Raw genomic sequence first — 19,993 nt, 5'->3', positions numbered from 1 at the left:
CCCCCTTCCCAAAATTGGGAGGAAAATGAAAACGGCTGCAGAGAATTGGGCAGTTCATTAAATTCACTGAAAAATTTGTATTTAAACACACAATTCTTGATTGGCACATAATTATAGACAAAAAGGATAGTGGAAGTTGCGCAAAGGAGGACCTGAAGCTGATCTCGTTTTGTCAGCACCCAAACAGTATTACTGTTTAATTCAGGTCCAGTGTTCGTGTTTATAAAAATCACATGGTACAGCCCTATTAAGCTGGGACGGTACCACTTCAGAATTGAGGTTAATTTTTGGTTGGGGTATTACGTATTTGATTGCTCTGGTTTCAGATTGCTCCAGTTTCAGCCTGGGCTACTCCCTGATGCTCTACTTTCCTAGGTGCATGGAATATGGTTCTGGTTTTTGCTTTAAGTGAGAGAACCCTAGAATTGTAGAGTTGGAAGGGACCCTGAGGATCATCTAGTCCAACCCCCTGCCATGCAGGAATATGCAGCTGCCCCGTATGGGGATTGAACCAGCACCCTTGGCATTTTTAGCACAACGCTGTAACCAGCCAAGCTCTCCAGTCCTGCAATCCCAAATCTGCCTTCTGAAATGACACAGCCTTGGGGGTTAGAAATCCTTCACCAAGGCTAGCAACAGCCCCTTCTCTCTCCCCAAAAATAATCTATTAATGTCCCCAACTTCCTTTCCTTTAAAGAGGCTTGGTCTTCCGTGCGATCCTGTCCCTGTCAACTCATGTTTTATGTCCAGGGTTTACTCTTGGGTAAGGCAGGGGACACGGTGGCGCTGTGGGTTAAACCACAGAGCCTAGGGCTTGCCGATCATAAGGTTGGCGGTTCGAATCCTCGCAACGGGGTGAGCTCCTGTTGCTCGGTCCCTGCTCCTGCCAACCTAGCAGTTCAAAAGCACGTCAAAGTGCAAGCAAATAGGTACCGCTCCGGCAGGAAGCTAAACGGCGTTTCCGTGCGCTGCACTGGTTCACCAGAAGCGGCTTAGTCATGCTGGCCACATGACCCAGCTGTACGCCGGCTCCCTTGGCCATTAAAGCAAGCACCACAACCCCAGAGTCAGCCACGACTGGACCTAATGGTCAGGAGTCCTTTACTTTTTAAGGTAGGGTGGCAGATCCACTTACTCTGCCCCTTTCTACTGCTGGTGATGAGCAATTCATATTGGAGATAAATTGTTGATTTATTTCACATACCACACGGCATGCATTGCCCCTCCTTTTTTCCCTTACAGCTTTTGTCACGTATAAAGGTAAGCATGCAAGAGAGAAGGGAGCAGCTCAAAGGTGTGTGTGCGCAAAGTAATGCAAAAGAAAAGGAGCTAAACAATGAAACAAGCTATTCCTTGCCTCTCCACTTTCATTGTGATAACACAAAAGAGAACTGCAGAAAGAAAAACGAGGCGGCTCTGAAAGAAGCCTCGGGAAACGGCAGAGAAAGATGGAAATCAGACAGAAGGCAACATTTGCTCTCAAGCTGCTTTAAGCCAATATAGACACCTTGGCCCCGATCCTTAGCAGGTGATACTATTGTTTTTCTAGGGATCTGTACAGCTAGGCTGCATCACAGCAAACCTTCCTTTCGGTTATATGTATGCAGGAGAATCGGCTAATCTAAAACAATCCATTTGGGTTTTGTGTGTGTTCCCTCCTGGGTCAATGGCTTCTCGTTTTGTTCAATTTGCTTTGGTTTTGATTACTTTAGGACACTCACTTGCTATTTTTGGGCAGTGCTATTTTCCGTTTTGAGTTTCACAATACACTTCTTCGGGTGCGCTCTTTTTTCAGTCACAAGGTAAAGGGACCCCTGACCATTAGGTCCAGTCGTGGCCGACTCTGGGGTTGCAACGCTCATCTCGCTTTACTGGCTGAGGGAGCCGGCGTACAGCTTCCGGGTCATGTGGCCAGCATGACTAAGCCGCTTCTGGCGAATCAGAGCAGAGCATGGAAATGCCGTTTACCTTCCCGCCGGAGTGGTACCTATTTATCTATTTGCACTTTGATGTGCTTTCGAACTGCTAGGTTGGCAGGAGCAGGGACCAAGTAACAGGAGCTCACCCCGTCTCAGGGATTCGAACCGCCAACCTTCTGATCGGCAAGTCCTAGGCTCTGTGGTTTAACCCACAGCGCCACCCGCGTCCCTTTGTCACAAACGTCCCTACAAATAAATTGCGGGGAGCGCAACGTAAATAGGGAACTAGTGAATTTGCAGCAAGAATTTCTGATCAGCAAGGGGAAAGGTCCATTCTTTTTGCTTGCTCTCCCTTTTCCAAAAAGTCCCTGATCTGGAATAAATCATGTGGATTTGCACTTGCGTATGTGGGGCATCTTTGTTTTGAAATATTTTTACTCTGCCCTCCAGTGGAAAAGGGTTGTGTCAGGTCGATAATCAGGGACTCTGGAGATAATGCATCTTCTTTAGAGGGCATCGTGTATTACTTGCTTCAAAATGGTGGTGAGCTGGCGCTGTTGTGTTGGGGGACCCGTCTGCTCATTCTGCTGAGTGGAGCCATGGACCTCTCTGCCCTAAAAGTGCCACTGCCTAAAGGTGGCAGCACAAAAGGAAGAAGGGATGAGGTGGGGAAAGGAAAACAAGACACACGGTTTGGGAGGCGGGGGTTATCAAAAAGAATCCATCAGGAAAAGAGCACTTAGAACTGCATTTCCTTGCCATTACAGTCCAAAAGAAAAGCTTTCAAGTATTTCCCACCTTCAGTAAAAACACATCTTTGTAAAAAATATTCTCTTTCCCGCCTCCTCTTCATGCTCTTCTGACATGTGTTTCAAAATTCCCTCATAAATCTGGGTGACTCACCTTGTGTTTCAGAGAATTGTTGCAGAAGAACAGTGGGAGGCGTGGAGCGGGTCTGTATGTGTGGAATAACAAAAGGCCTTTTAGTGGAGTTTACAACTGGCAAGTTCACATTTTAATTTGAGAAAAGAACATTGTTTGCGCCTTGCTGCCACCTGCTGGCTGATCAAGTTCTGACACGTAATAAATCTGACAAGAGGAGAAAAGCTAGAGGTGAGGACTTTTTGCTTGCATTCACATAGAAACCTGGGCCAAATCCAGAACTATGCCTCTTCTTACCACACCTCCTGCTTTGCTACATATGCCAGGCCTTTGGTCCAATACATCCAAACACTTTCTAGTGTGGTTTTATGGTGAAAATCTCCTGGAAGCTGCTTTGAGACCAAATAACCTACAAAAAGGACCAGGAGCCCCCTCTCCAATGCTCTGGGCAAACCAACCCCGTGATCAGAGTTTTTCTACAGGAAAATAGAAAGCACGAGCCGATGGAAGATTCAGAAGATTTTGGTTTTATTCCTCAATTTTTTGTAAAAATAAAAACAGAGCAAATAACTTAAAGGGCTTGGAGTATTTGGGACCAAACAGAGAATCTACAGGTTGTGCTGTAACAGGGAAGAAATCTATCTTAAGCAATGTTAAATCCAAAGAAATGGGTCAGCAACTAATATGAAATAGTGCGATGAGAAAAAAACTCACACAGGACTATCTGAAGCTAGCAAGGGCAGAGCTTTTTATTGCACCAATCTGCTGGTAAGGTTCCATGCCCCTTTGTGGCTAAACTGGAAAACTTGTAGGGCTGGGACAGAATCGAGGAATCTCAAGAGTTGGAAGGGACCACCAGGGTCATCTAGTCCAGCCCCCCAAATGCTCCGGGTTGTGGGTTCGAGCCCCACATTGGGCAAGAGATTCCTGAACAGCCTTAGTGTTCCTAAGGCTGCGTGATTTCCCAGACTTCCAAAAACTGACAAACTTGCGCCTTTTTCTCCTGAATTGAAGGAACACACCACTTACATATGAAAAGATTTTTCCAAGCAGTGTTGGAGAACCTCAGGCCTAGAGGGACAAATGCAGGATTCTGCACCTCTCTTGAGTGTATAGAAACATGAATTTGGAATGGGTGGGCTGTAGGCTACATCTATCCATTGCTCTGCCTGCTTTTAACCTGATCTTGTTCATCACTTCCTTTGCTGTCTCCAAAAGGTTCCCCAGAGGGACCAATTCTGTGTGTTTCCGCAGGAGTCACTGATTTGAGACAAGCCTCGTGGACAGCAACTCATCCAGAGAGGCGACGAGAGGCTTCACCTGAGGCTGGGCAGTCTTGTAACCACCTCCGCATCGCAGGTTAAACTACCCAATCACACCTGAAGAACAGGTGCCACAAATTCAGCCTCCCGGGTGGAAGCTCTTTGGAAGGGTGTGAGGCCAGAACGGGGAAGCCTGCAGAGATGCAGCAGGGGCAGCCGGAACTCAATCCAGGTGCAGCCCTCAAATGGCTTCAGGGCACGACTGCTCCTGACCACTTTATGTTACTCTTTCTATCCACTGGCGATAGCCCTATATAACAAACTCTACAGAATATTCCACCTGCAAGAATGCTGGGGCTAGCACAAAATGTGTTATGTGAACACATGGAACTGCCTTAGAGGGAATGAGATCTCTGGCCCTGCTAGCGGTTTTCCTCGGTCTCTGAAAGGGATATTTCCTGGGTCTGAAATCTAGTCCAGGGCGTGCGGGATCCACTGGAGGGACATTGCCAAAGAACCACTGTCAAAGGGGTTCATCACAGAGTGGGGTTCCCCAAACTTGGGCCTCCAGCTGTTTTGGGACTACAATTCCCAACATCCCTGACCTGCTCGCTAGGGATGATGTGAGTTGTAGTCCAAAAACTGCTGGAGACCCAAGTTTGGGGAAACCCTGTTGCAGAGCCTCTTTGAAGTCCATCTGCAGGCGTGGTTTGCATTCAAACCACTCCTGCAAATGGGCAAAGCAGGGCTTGCTGACGGCAGCAATCAGCTGTGACAGCAAGTTCCTCTTGCAAAAGAAAACACTTGTGAGCGCACTATAAGCATGTCTGATTGCTCCTTTGAAGCTGCATTCTTATCTGTACCTACCTCTGACATCTCCTATGATTTCAGGTGTGGGACTGCACTCACTTTAGTTTGCATTTTGCGGCAATGCACAGCCATGTCACCTGCCCCTTACCACGTGGTCTCCCCAGTGCATACGTTACTGGAGAAGCGTGAGAAACAGCCGCACAACCAAGTCCATGAGACAACCCAGAACAGGGCTTTCAGTCTGCCGATTCCTATTTTGCAAGAAGACAGAAAACACCTTCAGCGACAATGAGAGAGACATTGAAAGGAGCGCAGGAATTCACAGGCAAAAAACGCATACAGGAAAAAGGGAAGGAGCTATTCAACCAGTATGGTGTCAATACTCTCTTGGGAGAGGTCAGGATCCGGCGCGTTATGCGAATCCATGTGAGCTTGCGAGAGGGCGGTGCTCTTCACCGGAGTCCAGCTGCTGCCGAGCAGCTGAAATTTAGGGGCTGCCGAGCCGCCCAGCCTCTGGCACCGGCCCAGTTTGAAGTGTTTGCCTTTGTGGGTGTACATGTGCTCGAGCAGCTGGCTCTTGCGAAGGAACTTGTGGCCGCAAACCGCACAGCTGACCTTCCTCTTCCGCGAGAAGGAAAAGTTGCAGTTCAGTTCCACCGGCTCAGAATCCTTGGAAACGAGAGACAGCTGGCCGATGGGCAGAGGCTCCAAGCTACCGTGAGCTGGATGCTCCAAGTGGCGCTCGTCTTCTTTCCGGAGGAAGGATCCGAGCCGGTGGCTTTCCGCGGTCTCGTGGTTTTCGTGCAGGGGCTGCAGCTGGCCAAGGTCGCTGCTTTCCAGGATCGAGGCCGGAACCCCAAACGGCAGCGACCCCGAGACGTGCGTGAAGAGATGTTCGCGCAGATTGCTCCGGGATTCAAAGTGCTCCCCGCAGTACTGGCATAAATGGACCTTGAGGTTCGTCCTGGAAAAAGCCGGACCGCTGACATCCGGGGACGATGAGGTGTGGCTCTGAGACACCACTTGTTCCGGGTCACTCTTCTCCTGTTTTATAGTCACAGGAGCGTTTGGAAGCTCCTCTGCCGGCTTCGCAGCCGGAGGGAGCGAAGGACGAGAAAGCTGCTGGTCCAAAGAGCCGTCGTCGAGCCCAATAGCCAACGAGAGCTGCAGCTGGGGGTGATCGCTTTGGCTGGCAGTTCTGCTCCCCAGGCTCGTCAAACTTTCCTTCGCCTGGAGGCCTCCCTTGACAGATTTGTGCGTGGTAGAGATCTGGATGCCGTACAGGTTCGAAGACTGCACGGACTCCGGCGACAGCATCTGGTTCATTTCCACCGCCATGCGGGAAAGGTAGTCAGCGTGTAGGAAATGGATGCCTTCCTCCAGCCGAGTCTGGTTGACGATCTGTTTGGGTCCTTTGCCGGTGTACATTATATGCAGCAAGTAGCTGAATATGTCAGGCTGGATATCTGTTGGCTGGATCTTTATGCAGTCGCTGCTTGAAACAAAAGAGGAACGTTAGGGAAGCGGATTGCAGTGTTAAGAGTGAATACAAACATAACAACGAAGAATCCAGAAGAACTTTAAAGACCAACATATTCACTGTGACATAAGCTTTTGTGGATTTTAGTCAACGGCATTAGAAGTATGAAGGGCTATCCTAAGTTGGCATTTTTATATACACATGGGTGCAAAGAAAAATAGGTGTGAGCAATGAGGGGAATGAAATTAAATATGTACAAGCTGTCAATTATACTAAAGCTGAGAATGCACAAACAATAAGTACAGTGACCATTCACAAGGCAGTGCTGATGATAATGCAAATGTTCAGGCAATCGTAAGCCAATACCAGGATTTAAACCAGACTTCTCCTACCCTTGAGGAATAGCCAGAGGTCATAACATACTGTGCTTTTGAATAAACCGACAGCATGCAGAAATTTATGGAATGGGAATTATACTGTGGTTTCTCCTAAAAAGTTACTCTTCATTTATTTATGTTATTCATTTGTTTCTTGGCTTTACAACTAAAAAACACCTCACAATTGATTGCTTTTAGAATAATAACAAGCTGAATATACTGTAAATTTTGAGAGGTGACATTTTTGGATGCGGTCTAACACATTTCTCTCTTCTTCTTCCCTTTCATATTTGAGGCAATGTCTGTTCCAATTTCTTAATCTTAATCTTACTTCCTTTTCTAATGAATTAAAAATTTAAAAATACGGGTGCACCTTCTGGTCTCTAGGATCAAGTTATTTTCTGAAAATCTTCAGCAAACTTAGTGATGGATGCAGACACACATCTGGTTGGCCCCAATGAAAACAGGATGCTGGCCACAGGCCTGATTCATCAGGCTCTTCTTAAATGACACACTAACTGGCCAGTGTGGTGCAGTTGTTAAGAGCGGTGGACTCATAATCTGGTGAACCGGGTTCGATTCCCTGCTCCTCCACATGTAGCTGCTGGGTGACCTTGGGCCAGTCACTTCTCTGAAGTCTCTCAGCCCCACTCACCTCACAGAGTGTTTGTTGTGGGGGAGGAAGGGAAAGGAGAAGGTTAGCCGCTTTGAGACTCCTTAAAGGGAGTGAAAGGCGGGATATCAAATCCAAACTCCTCCTCCTCTTCTTCTTAATCATGCTATTTATGACTGACAACGGCCTTGGGCTAGGCTGTAAAGACTTGGATTTGGATTGGGCAGTGTTTAAAAGAGGGAAAACTCAATTTGTTTTTAAGACAATGGATGAATGTAGAGCCGGATAAGCATAAACGTGGCATACTGAACTAAAACAATTATTTATTTATTTTTAAAAAGATAAGTATCCTGTCCATCTTAGAAAATGTTTCCTTTTATCTGAGCTCCTGACAAATGTAAGGGTCTGCACTTCGGCAGGAAGAACCAGATGCACAAATATAGGATGGGGGAACCGGGTTTACTAGCAGAACATGGGAAATGGATCTAGAGGTCTTGGTGGACCACAAGCTTCACATGAGTCAACAGTGTGATGCAGCAGCAGCAAAAAAGAAAAAAAAAGCTAAAGTTATTCTTGGCTGCATTAACAGAACTCTAGGGTCCAGATCAAGGGAAGTAATAGTACCACTCTATTCTGCCTTGGTCAGACCACATCTGGATTACTGTGTCCAGTTCTGGGCACCAGAATTTAAGGAAGATGTTGACAAGCTGGAACATGTACAGAGGAGAGTGACCAAGATGATCAAGGGTCCGGAAACCAAGCCTTATGAGGAATTAGGTATGTTTAGCCTGCTAAATAGTAGACTGAGAAGGAGACAGGATCACCATCTTCAAATATCTGAAGGGCTGTCACATGGAGCAAGTTTGTTTTCTCCTGCTCCGGAGGGCAGGACCTGAACCAAAGGATTCAAGTTACAAGGTACATTATACGAAAAGCTAAAAGGCTTGGGGTTTTCACCACAGGCACTGACAGCCGCAGGTTATGAGAAAGCCATAGCAACAATTTGCCAATGAATATGGGATGTAGAATTTCAGGGCCATGTGAGTGAGATGAATAAGCACCCAGCAATCAAAGACAATGGGAGAGGTTTTACCCCAGCAATATATCAGTCAAAACTACATATATCTAAATATAGACGGTTGTTCACCCTCGCTAGATTCAACGTGCTGCCATCTGCCTTATCGCAGGGCAGATACGTGGGTAAACCGTATGGGGAGCGAGTTTGCCCCTGCGGCTTGATAGAGGTGGAAACTGTCTCCCATGTCTTGCTTCGATGCCGTTTTTTATGAGGATATACATTCGGTCTTCATTACCCCTGTTATACTGAAAATTCCAAGTGGGTTTGAATCTCAATGCTTAAAATCCCTGTTAGAGGACAAGAATCCAGAGATCACACTAAGGGTGGCCAAATTTTGCGCGGCTGCCATAAAACAAGCTGTGCTATTACAGTGGTGCCTCGCAAGACGAAATTAATTCGTTCTGCAAGTTTTTTTGTCTTGCGAATTTTTCGTCTTGCGAAGCACGGATTCCCTGGGTATTACCAGTTTTAAGAAAAAGGAAACAAACTTGCAAGACGTTTTCGTCTTGCGAAGCAAGCCCATAGGGAAATTCGTCTTGCGAAGCAACTCAAAAAACGAAAAACTCTTTCGTCTTGCGAGTTTTTTGTCTTACGAGGCATTTGTCTTGTGAGGTACCACTGTACAAAGACTAAGACCTCAGATAAGAGATGCGGGTGGCGCTGTGGGTTAAACCACAGAGCCTAGGACTTGCCGATCAGAAGGCAAGCGGTTCAAATCCCCACGACGGAGTGAGCTCCTGTTGCTCAGTCCCTGCTCCTGCCAACCTAGCAGTTCAAAAGCACGTCAAAGTGCAAGTAGATAAATAGGTACCGCTCCGGCGGGAAGGTAAACAGCGTTTCCGTGCGCTGCTCTGGTTCGCCAGAAGTGGCTTAGTCATGCTGGCCACATGACCCAGCAGCTGTATGCCGGCTCCCTCGGCCAATAATGCGAGAAGAGTGCTGCAACCCCAGAGTCGGCTGCGACTGGACCTAATGGTCAGGGGTCCCCTTTACCTTTACCCTTTAAGACCTCAGATGCGAACTCTAGATAATATTTTAGAGATTAAGACTTAAACCACATTTCTAATTGCTGCCATATTCGTACTGTTTATTGTTATAACTGATTGTTAATCCAAACTTAATTCTATTGTGTTTTATGCTCGTTTAATATGGTATGTAAAACTGGTCTGGGACCGTAATAAACTTCTATCTATCAAGTTACAAGGAAGGAGACTGTGATTAAACATCAGGAAGAACTTTCTGACTGTAAGAGCTATCTGGCAGTGGAACAGGCTCCCACAAGAGATGGAGAGCCAGTGTGGTGTAGTGGTTAAGAGCGGTAGACTTGTAATCTAGGGAACTGGGTTCGCGTCTCCGCTCCTCCACATGCAGCTGCTGAGTGACCTTGGGCTAGTCACACTTCTTTGAAGTCTCTCAGCCCCACTCACCTCACAGAGTGTTTGTTGTGGGGGAGGAAGGGAGAGGAGATTGTTGGCCGCTTTGAGACTCCTTCGGGTAGTGATAAAGCGGGATATCAAATCCAAACTCTTCTTCTTCTTCTTCCCTTCCTTGGAGGTTTTTAAGCAGAAGTTGGATGGTAGCCTGTCATATACGGTCTAGTTGAGATTGGACGTGATGTCCCTTAGGGTCCCTTCCAACTCTACAATTCTGATTCTGCCATTTTATCTTTCTCCTACTAGGGCTGGAGGCTGGATTTAAATCAGCTTTTTCGCTTCTCCCCTTTGCAATTCCCATGAACCACAACATTCCAGGTAGCCAAATGCTGCAAAGTCTTATGTGTGTGAGGGAGATATTCTGGAAGTTCTGAGAGCCTCCCCTTCCCAGAAAACAAGTTTGTGATTGCATCCGTCATGCCCCAAAAGACATGCACTGCCTTACCTTGTCTGGTGAATGAATATCATCTTAAAATAGTTTGAGAAGGCAGCCAGGACAGCTCGGTGAGCTTTGAAGTAGACGTCTCCTATGGCCACAGTGCAGTCACAGAGAAAGCCAAATTCCCGCTGCATGTTCAGCTGCTGCAGGAGGATCAGGCTGTGGCTGGCAGTCTCCATAGTGTTTCTGCAGGACAAAACAAGAGCTCTTATGGGTGTTCAGGCTTCAGGCTTGTGAGATCTTAACTCTGTGTTGTTGTTTTTACTAAACTCCCAAGATCTACCAGCTGCAGTCAGGTGCAAAAGAACTGTATAGTTGGAAGCGACCACAAGCGTCAATTACGCCATCCCCATGCAGTGCAGGAATGTTTTGCCCTAGATGAGACTTGAACTCACAACCTTGAGATTAAGGGTCTCATGCTCCGCTGACTGAGCTATCCTAGGTCAAGCAGTTAAAATTAAAGAGCAAGGGGCCTCTGAGAATGTTCTGAGCCTAGGAATTCGCTTCTAGTTCAAGAACTGAACTAAGATTGCAGTCCTTTCACACTCTCTCGATTTCCCCAAACTCTCTTCATTTCACCTGCCTAATTTAGGTGGAATTGTTGCTATTGCAAAACATCTGAGGATCAGAAGTCCTTGCAGGTTTACTGCAAAACAGACATCTATCTGCAGATTTCCATCTACGTTCTGCCCACCCTGCCTGAGAAGGCATGTCCATTTCAGGGTAGCAGGAACTACAACTCCCATCAGTCATGACCACTGAGCAAGCATGATCCGGAATACTTGCTATTTCTGCCTGTGTGTTGTTTTTTTAAATACTAATAAGATTCAAACCACAAAACACACTCAAACTTAAAACAACAATATCTAAAATACGAGGCTTCAAAATGCCCGAGACATTAAACCAGCCTTTGCCAAACTTGTGCCTTGCAGATGTTTTGGACTACAACTCCCATCAGGCCCAGGCTGGCCAAGGGCTGCATTAGGCAGTTTCAACGGAGTTGGCTACAACCCTGAAAAGTGCTCCCTCTCCCCTCTTCTCCAGTGAAAGCAGAGGGATAACAGGCGCGTCAGAAGAATTTAGGACAGCATCCTGTTCTCACAGTGGCCAAACAAAGAGCTGGACCAGAGGACAAGAGCCCTCTCTCCACTCGTGTGGTTTCCAGCAACTTGTTTTCAGGGCTGCTGAAATGCCTTACCGATAGTGCAATCTTAAAAAAAAAGCACAATCACCCGGCTGCAACCTGCTAGCAACCGGGCACAACCTCGCACTCTCAGCGGCGAAGCATCCGCTTTGCAGCGCGGAAGATCCCGAGTTCAAGCAGCCTGGGAGACGGCACCCCTCGCGCCCCAGAGACCCTGGGGAGCCGCTGCCAGCCAGTGCACTCAATACTGCGCTAGATGGCCCTGCGCAAGGCGGCGACCCGGCAGCCCCAAATACCTGCGCGCTTCTGGCTCGGGGGGCCGCTGGCCTGCGCGCCTCCGGCCCCACCAAAAAAACCAAAACCCTTGGCCGCCGCGCATGCCCATAGTAAGCTACGGAAATGCAAACGTGCCACACACGCACGCGCGCACAGAAAGGCAGCCAAGGCCGGCGGTGCAGCGGGGTCGGTTTGCTTGCTTGCAAATAGCTCGCCGGCTCCTGTTGCAGACGCGGCGCGCGGCTGCAAAAGGCGAGGTGCGCCAGGAAGCCATCCCACCCCGGGCTGGTTCCTGGGTTCCCCCCACCCCTTCGACCGACCGTCCCCTCCTCCGGTGGAAGAGGGGCTGCTCCCCATTGCACAGCGCTCCCCGACGCCACCCCGCACCCACATCTCCGTCCCGTCGGCTCCTGGCCCCCTTACCCCACCAGGCAGCGGGCCTCTCGGCGCGTGGAAGCGGCGGCGGCGGCGGCGCAGTGACGGCAGGGAACAAGGGCGCGCCGGATACGCGCGCGCTCTCACGTTGCTTTTTTTTTTGCGCCTCCGGGCCGAAGAAGGGAAAGCAGATGGAGGGGAGAGGGGAGGGGGCTGTGGCGCAAGGCACCAGGAGGCAGCTGCAAAGCTTCTGGATTGCCTGTCTCCCTGGCGCGCCTCCCTCCCTCACCTTGGAGTCATTTCGACAGGGGGGTTTCCGTTTCATTTAATGCATTCCTTGCCTCTCAGCGACGGCTCACGTGAAGGTTGGAAAGCCGGCCTGCTCCCACGGCAGTAAAAAAAAGACACAACAGGGCAATGCTGTTGTGTCCCCGGGACAGCTCAGTCAATAGAGCACGGAGACGCTTGATCTCAGGGTCGTGGGGTTGGACTAGACGACCCTTGGGGTCCCTTCCAACACTCTTCTATGGTTTCAGGCTCCAAGATCTGCAGCTGGTGGGATGAGAGGCCCCTGCATTTGGTCTCTGGTATGAATGCACATCTGCACACATCTGGGAACCGCACTGAGGTTCTGTGTAAGGTGAACAGCCTGCCAGTCATATGAAGCACCTGGCAAGCTTTATTTGAAACTGTTGGCCACAGTTTATGGGGCGCTTCTGTTGTTTTTCCAGTTTGTATCTTTAACCTGGAGAGCAAAAAACGCTCTGTTGTTGTTGTTTAGTTGTGTCCAACTCTTCGTGACCCCATGGAGAGCACGCCAGGCACTCCTGTCTTCCACTGCCTCCCGCAGTTTGGTCAAACTCATGCTGGTAGCTTCGAGAACACTGTCCAACCATCTCGTCCTGTCGTCCCCTTCTCCTTGTGCTCTCCATCTTTCCCAACATCAGGGTCTTTTCCAGGGAGTCTTCTCTTCTCATGAGGTGGCCAAAGTATTGGAGCCTCACCTTCAGGATCTGTCCTTCCAGTGAGCACTCAGGGCTGATTTCCTTCAGAATGGATACATTTGATCTTCTTGCAGTCCATGGGGCTCTCAAGAGTCTCCTCCAGCACCATAATTCCAAAGCATCCATTCTTTGGCAATCAGCCTTCTTTATGGTCCAGCTCTCACTTCCATACATCACTACTGGGAAAACCATAGCTTTAACTATACAGACCTTTGTTGGCAAGGTGATGTCTCTGCTTTTTAGCAGTGATCCATGAAGGGGGAAAACGCTCTATTGGCTTCCAAATCAGTGGAGAAAAGCCTAATGCAGGATAAACAAATAACAGCCTGCAGCGGGCAGAGAAAAGCCTATGGCAATGCATAATTGTGGGAAAGGGGAATAAGAAGCCATAATCCTTGGAATGAAAATATGTAGCTCTTACTTGATGTGGCAGCGATTGTCCTTGTGTCCTCCTGGCAACCTCCTAGATTGGTTTGGGTTTTTAAAGAACTCCTCAACTCGGGCTTATATTATACCCTGAAACATGAACTGAGCCTTCAGCAGAGCATCTGCAAACCTTGGTGTCTCCAGATATTCAGGACAATTAAATAAACCACATTTCTTCATGCTCTTTTTCTTTGGTTTGACCACACAGAAAAATGTCTTGCAAAGTCTTTTTTTTTTTTTTTTTACGTTGTAGCTTCACTGAGTTTACACTTAAATGACTTAAGAAGAGGTGAAGTCGCATAGGATGGAGCTGTTACAGTTTAGAAATCTAATTATTCTACGCAGAAGAGAAGGAGCCTTTTCCTTGCTTACACTTCTGCTGCAAGTATCTTAAGTAACGGTGAGTTGTATAAGTTCATTTGCAAGAGAATGGGGTTAGTCCCAGCCGGCTTTGACAGACATGTGGCAATTTCACATCTTTAGGGAAATTCTGTAAGAAGGGGTGGAGAGGTCGAATTCTGGTAGAGGGGCATGTGAATGAAGGAGGAATGGCAGAGTCCAGAGAAGGCTTTATTGCTTTTAACAACTAGAAACTAGGCCCAAATCCATCCAAACAAGGGGGGGGGCAGGAATGGGGCCGTGTTAAGCAACTAGTGCAGAGAAGGAAGGTTGGTTTGGTGCCGGGGTGGGAAAATTTTAAAACACACGCAAACCAAGCCACAAAGTGTCATGCACTTTTAGACTCCACCTGCATTGCAGGAAACATCTGGCGGGGAGGTGGGTTAAGGTATCCTTTTTTACTTGCTAAGTTCCGAAAGTGTTTGAGATGGTGTGGTACGCAGTCCTGATGCTTTGCATGTGGGCTTGTGGGGGATGAAACGCTCCGTTATCAGGCTTTGCAGGGATCAAAAGAGCTAAAAATTTGACCTTGATGCTGCAGAGATCCAATTGGTATCCTCCAGTTAATTGGGCATGAGTTATTATTATTATTATTATTATTATTATTATTATTATTATTATTAATTATTTGTATACTAGCCTATACCCGCAGGTCTCAGGGTGGTTCACAAGATAAAATCACAAAATAAAAACATAAAGTACAGAATAAAAACAATCCAATAATCTCCCCTCGCACAACACATTTTAAAAGGGCATTGGATGTCAATCAGCCAAAGGCCTGGTTTAAAAAGAAACAGTTTTGCCTGGCACCTAAAGGTGTATAAGCAAGGCACCAGGTGAGCCTCTTTGGAGAGAGCATACCACAAACGGGGAGCCACTGCAGAAAAGGTCCGTTCTCGTGTTGCCACCCCCTGTACCTCTTGTGGAGAAAGCCCATGAAGAATGGTATCAGAAGGTGATCTCAGGGGCCGGGTAGGTTCATATGGAGAAAGGGGGTCCTTATAGTAGACAAGAGTGTTGGATGAATACAGAAGAGACGCAGGTTGTAAAGGATGTTCTCTGAGGTTAAGGGGCAGTGGGGAGGACCTCCATGAATAATATTAATTAATTAACATACTGCTTAATTGCCACTGTGGCTTTTATGTAAGTATGAAACGAATTACAAAAATATACATAAGCACACTGAGCTTCTAGGGAGGGTGAGATAAAAAAACCACAACAAAACACTTTGCTTGGGTGGCCCCCAAATTCCCTGTTCCCCCACACCATGGAATACTTGGAAATTGCTCTGCTCCTTGTAGCAACTGTCATGCACTGAGCTAGATGCTGCAGCTTTACTACATGCATAGAAGAAGAAGAAGAAGAAAAAGAGTTTGGATTTGATATCCCGCTTTATCACTACCCGAAGGAGTCTCAAAGCAGCCAACAATCTCCTTTCCCTTCCTCCCCCACAACAAACACTCTGTGAGGTGAGTGAGGCTGAGAGACTTCAGAGAAGTGTGACTAGCCCAAAGTCACCCAGCAGCTGCATGTGGAGGAGCGGAGACGCGAACCCGGTTCACCAGATTACGAGTCCACCGCTCTTAACCACTACACCACACTGGCTCTCTAGAAGAGACTCAGAAGCAGGCATAGAATCTTAGAGTTGGAAGGGACCCTGAGGATCATCGGAAGTCCAACCCTGCAATGCAGGAATATGCAGCTGTCCCGTACGGGGATCAAACCTGCAACCTCAGCGTCCTCAGCACCACGCTCTAACCAGCAGAGCTATCGTACACACAAGGTGGTGGTCTGCAGCCAGCAACATTTCTTTGGTCAAACCATAAAAAGGCCGGAGCTGCTGTTTTGATAGACTATAATGGGTAGGCAATCTAAGGCCCGGGGGCTGAATCCGGCCCAATCGCCTTCTTAATCCGGCCTGCGGATGGTCTGGGAATCAGTGTGTTTTTACATAAGTAGCATGTGTCCTTTTATTTAAAATGCATCTCTGGGTTATTTGTGGGGCATAGGAATTCGTTCATATTTTCCCCCCAAAATATAGTCCGGCCCACCACATGGTCTGAGGGACGGTGGACTGGCCCACGGCTAAAAAAGGTTGCTGATCCCTGGAGTATAACAAGAGGAAGCTCAGAAGCTGGATGTGCAAAAGGGAACTGCAAGAATAAAGATTAAAATGTTATCACGCGGAGTGCTGCTGGTCAGGGTTTCAGACAGCCAGTTCCATTTCCCCTCCACAACATGTCCCCTTCCACAACCGTCAGCCAGCATTACAAGATGAGCGCTCAGGTTTTGGTGGTCTCGGTTCCCCCCACAAAAATATTTCATGTACTTCTGGAAACCTTGGGTTCCCCCACCACACACATCTGCTGACACCTCCCTTTGCGGGTGGTGCTATTTTGGCTCCAAAGGGCTGCACATTTGGAGCATGACTTCGCTATTTGAATACGTCATGCACAAAAATATCCATCTGAAAGCAGCATGGCTCTTCCTGGAAGGTCTGCAGGCATCGTTTTGCTCTCCTTGCATATTTTTACACTATTTTTTTTTATTATTAGTACATTTCCACATACCTCCCCACCTTTCTTCCGTCGTGGAACCCAAGGGAGCAGGCACACACTCAGGGGTCCCGGGTACAAAACCCTGGCATCTCTAGGGAGGGCTGGGAATGTTCCCTCGCCCGCAACCCTGGAGCGGCGCTACCAGTCAGTGCGGGCAAAACTTGGTCCACTGGTCTGACTTGGGATAAGGCAGCTTCCTACATTCCTAAGGCACAGAGAATAAGTCAGCATCAAGAGTTTTAGGGACGCGGGTGGCGCTGTGGGTTAAACCACAGAGCCTAGGACTTGCCGATCAGAAGGTCGGAGGTTTGAATCCCCGCAACGGGGTGAGCTCCCGTTGCTCGGTCCCTGCTCCTGCCAACCTAGCAGTTTGAAAGCACATCAAAGTGCAAGTAGATAAATAGGTACCGCTCCAGCGGGAAGGTAAACGGTGTTTCCGTGTGCTGCTCTGGTTCGCCAGAAGCGGCTTAGTCATGCTGGCCACATGACCCGGAAGCTGTACGCCGGCTCCTTCAGCCAGTAAAGCATGATGAGCGCCGCAACGCCAGAGTCGGCCACGACTGGACCTAATGGTCAGGGGTCCCTTTACCTTTACTAAGAGTTCGTCATCTGTCACTTCCACCATCTCTTACAATCCCCATAATAATATTATTTATGCATTTTCAAATTAAATTTATATACCACTCTTCATCCAAAGAGCACCGGGTGTATGTGTGTTATGGTATACTGTTATACCATCCACCTAACTCCCATCCTCCCCGGTCAGGATGGCCAGGAATCAAGGATGATAGGAGTTGTAGTCCAGAAGCGTCTCATTACACTAGACATCCTGTCTGAGGCACAAAAGCCAGGCAAAGGCAACCGAGAGATTACTTGTCAGGCTCTAAGCAGGCGTTGGTGGTAGGGAGAAGTGGCTGGAGTGAGTGGCACTGCCTCTAAAATCCAAACAAGCCAAAATGGGCCAAAGTAAGTTGGTAATTCTTGTTACCGACACCCCACCCACAAAAAGCTTGCCAGTCAATTCAACCCCAGCTAGAGGCAGTGGCAAACCTACATTTGGGGGGGGGCTGAAGCTTGAACGGTTATGGGGACCCTTTGCAAGCAGTAACAAGGTATGGGTAACCACTGTTATCTTCTTTAAAGGGGTTGCTCCACAACAGATCACCACTTTCAAAAAAATAATTAACTGCTACGTCTCAGATTTTGACTAAAATTGCTGTACTAGATTATCTCACCCGTCAAGGTCAGTGATGCAAATTAAGAATTCCTATGCCTTATTGTTTTCGGGTTATGGGGAGGGGATAAAAATTAAGGAGATGCATCATAGAATGATGAAATTGAGTCTACTAGAGCACCCCCCTTTTTTTAAAGCAATGTGGACCAAACATGGCTTCTGGGCCCCTCCAGGATTAGGGGCCCTGAAGTTTAAGGTGCATCATTCCTGCATCGCAGGGGGTTGGATTAAATGACCTTTGGGGTCCCTTCCAGCTCTACAATTCTAATAGCAGATGCACCCTGGCTGGGGGGCGGGGTGCCTTTGAAGGCCTGTCCCCCACCCCTTGCCCAGCCTGACATTGACACTCTGGTCTGGGGCATTCCGGCGGAGGACCCCCAACCCACCGAAGACGGGGAATGAATGGGGCCGTGCAGGATAACGCGGAGAAGGAAGATGCGGCGGGAGGGGGGGGCCCACCGCTGCGCCCTGGCCGCACCCGCCGCCGCCAGCAGGGCCCGGCGCCGCTCGCTGGCCGCCAGCCGGGGGGAGGGGTCCGGCGGCTCCGTGCGGTCGCGGCGGAGCCGGAGCTGCTTCTGCTGCACCAGAGCAGGGGCGGCAGCAAGGGAAGCAGCAGCAGCAGCAGGCGCGGCCGGGGGCGGAAGTCCTTTGTTGCTGCAGCCGGAGGAGGCGGCCGCGGCGCCGGGAGAGCAGTTGGCCACCCCTCGAGCCTCTGCCTCGTCCTCCCGGATCCCACCCCCCGCACGCCTGCATCGGCCTCGGGTAAGTGGGGCGCAACCACGGCGCCAAGACGCTCGCTTCCCCGAGTAGAGCTTGCGCAGGCCGCGGGAGGAGAGAGCCTCCCTGGGTGGCGCAGCGCGCGGAGAGAGGCGCGCTGCAGCCGGGCCGAGGCCTCCGGCCTGGGGGAAGCCGAGCGCAGCGCGATCGCGGAAGGGCAGCGCCCGATCGCAGGCGGAGAAGCGTGCGCTCCTGCGTGCGCCCGCGGTTGGAGAGGCTGGTTCCGGCATCGTCTCTCTCTCCCTGCGCGCGCTCCGGAGAGGGAAAGGCGGCGCTAGCTGGCGCGCCCGGCCTTGGCTGCATCGAGGTTTCCCGGCCGAGGCCTCTGGAGCTGCTTCCCCGCCCTGCCCCGCTGGAGCCATGTGGCTTGCGCCCTGCGCCGCCATCGGCGCTCTCCTTCGGGGAGAGGGGAGGGCGAGAGGCGAGGCGGCAGGGCGCCCCTGGCGGCGCAGCTCCTTCTGCTGCGCGGACGGCCGGCAAAACTTGAGTCCGGGGATCGGGAGCGGCGGGGGAGATCGAGGCGGTGCCGTGGATCTGGGAGATCCAACTGCTCTCTGAAAGCCGAGGTCCCACGGGCATTTCGTCCGGCGCTAGAATGGGCTGTCTAACTTTTCATACCAAGTGGGCCGCAGAAGTACTTCGACACGAACCCCAGACCGGGTGGTGGGTGACGAAGCTAAAATTTGACACCTTCCTCCAGTCCTCGTGCTGTCTTCCCAAAGAAGGAGGCGTGGGGCTCTGGCAGGACCCTAGAGCCCTCCTACCTTCTTCCCCAAGCTGGGAAAATGCAAACTAGGTTATGGGAAGATGGGCACCTCCTTCCCAATGCCCAGATCCTGGCTTACCTGGTTTGGGGAAGGCAGTGCAAGGGCTGGGGCAAGGCGTCAGATGTAGCCGAAGGCCACCAAAACATTGAGGACTGCAGGACCCCCCCAAATCTAGACTCTTTCCTGCTTTGGCGAATGTGCGATGCCTGTGGTTCACAGGTCACAGTTTTTTTCCTGCTCTTGGAATCATTGAATTATAGAGTTGGAAGGGATCCTGAGGATCATCTAGGCCAACCCCCTGTAATGCAGGAATATGCAGCTGTTCCATGTGGGGATTGAGGCTGCAACCTTGGCATTATCAGCACCATGCTCTAACCAACCAAGCTATCCAGGCTCTGAATATGGCCTACCTTAAAAACCATGGCCCTTTAGGATACTCTGCTCTGAGTACTCCTTGAACTGCTTGCTTCAAACTTTGCTCCAAACTGCGCTGAGGTTGTAAATTTATAGGTATGTTTCTGCTCTACCCCACGCTCCGTTTCTTCCAAATTTGCTTCACTCTCCAGTGAAACTGTCAAGCCCAGGGGGTGCTGAGGCTTATCAGTTGTCAAAGATAACTTAGGTTTGGTTTGGTTTTTAAATGTTCTTATGGCAGCGGTGCAAGGTGGGAAGTTCAGAATCGTCTCCACCCCCATCGTTCTGCCCGGACACTGAGGTCCAGCGCCGAGGGCCTTCTGGCG

General features: G+C 49.5%; 2 protein-coding genes across 9 annotated transcripts in view; one reads left to right on the top strand and one right to left on the bottom strand.

Annotated features, from left to right (window-relative positions):
• Positions 1-3,307: 3,307 nt before the first annotated feature.
• ZBTB25 (zinc finger and BTB domain containing 25) lies at positions 3,308-12,599 on the bottom strand. Of its 8 annotated transcripts, none has more exons than XM_083617019.1 (3): positions 12,378-12,599; positions 10,300-10,479; positions 3,308-6,368 (listed from the first exon to the last, which is right to left on the bottom strand). In XM_083617019.1, exons 1-3 carry the CDS (start codon positions 12,386-12,388, stop codon positions 5,231-5,233), a joined length of 1,329 nt encoding a protein of 442 aa, XP_083473145.1. In that variant the 5' UTR covers positions 12,389-12,599; the 3' UTR covers positions 3,308-5,230. The 8 variants fall into 8 exon arrangements, with proteins under 8 accessions (XP_083473145.1, XP_083473150.1, XP_083473146.1 ...); XM_083617024.1 differs by lacking the exon at positions 12,378-12,599 and adding an exon at positions 12,137-12,238 and having other exon boundaries at positions 3,308-6,365; XM_083617020.1 differs by lacking the exon at positions 12,378-12,599 and adding an exon at positions 12,137-12,223.
• A 5,545-nt stretch (positions 12,600-18,144) lies between these two features.
• The window catches only part of PPP1R36 (protein phosphatase 1 regulatory subunit 36), a gene marked incomplete at its 5' end in the record, with an annotated part of 71,037 nt that continues 69,188 nt past the window's right edge, over positions 18,145-19,993 (top strand). Inside the window, one exon of the mRNA XM_083609666.1 lies at positions 18,145-18,471. Within this exon, the coding sequence (XP_083465792.1) occupies positions 18,145-18,471 (327 nt within the window). The remainder of the gene's footprint in view (positions 18,472-19,993) is intronic.

This window comes from Podarcis filfolensis (assembly GCF_964270895.1).
Source record: "Podarcis filfolensis genome assembly, chromosome: 1".
NCBI classification, from domain to species: domain Eukaryota; kingdom Metazoa; phylum Chordata; class Lepidosauria; order Squamata; family Lacertidae; genus Podarcis; species Podarcis filfolensis.
Note: the sequence above shows the minus strand (reverse complement) of the source record. Positions and strands in the feature narration are given on the sequence as shown.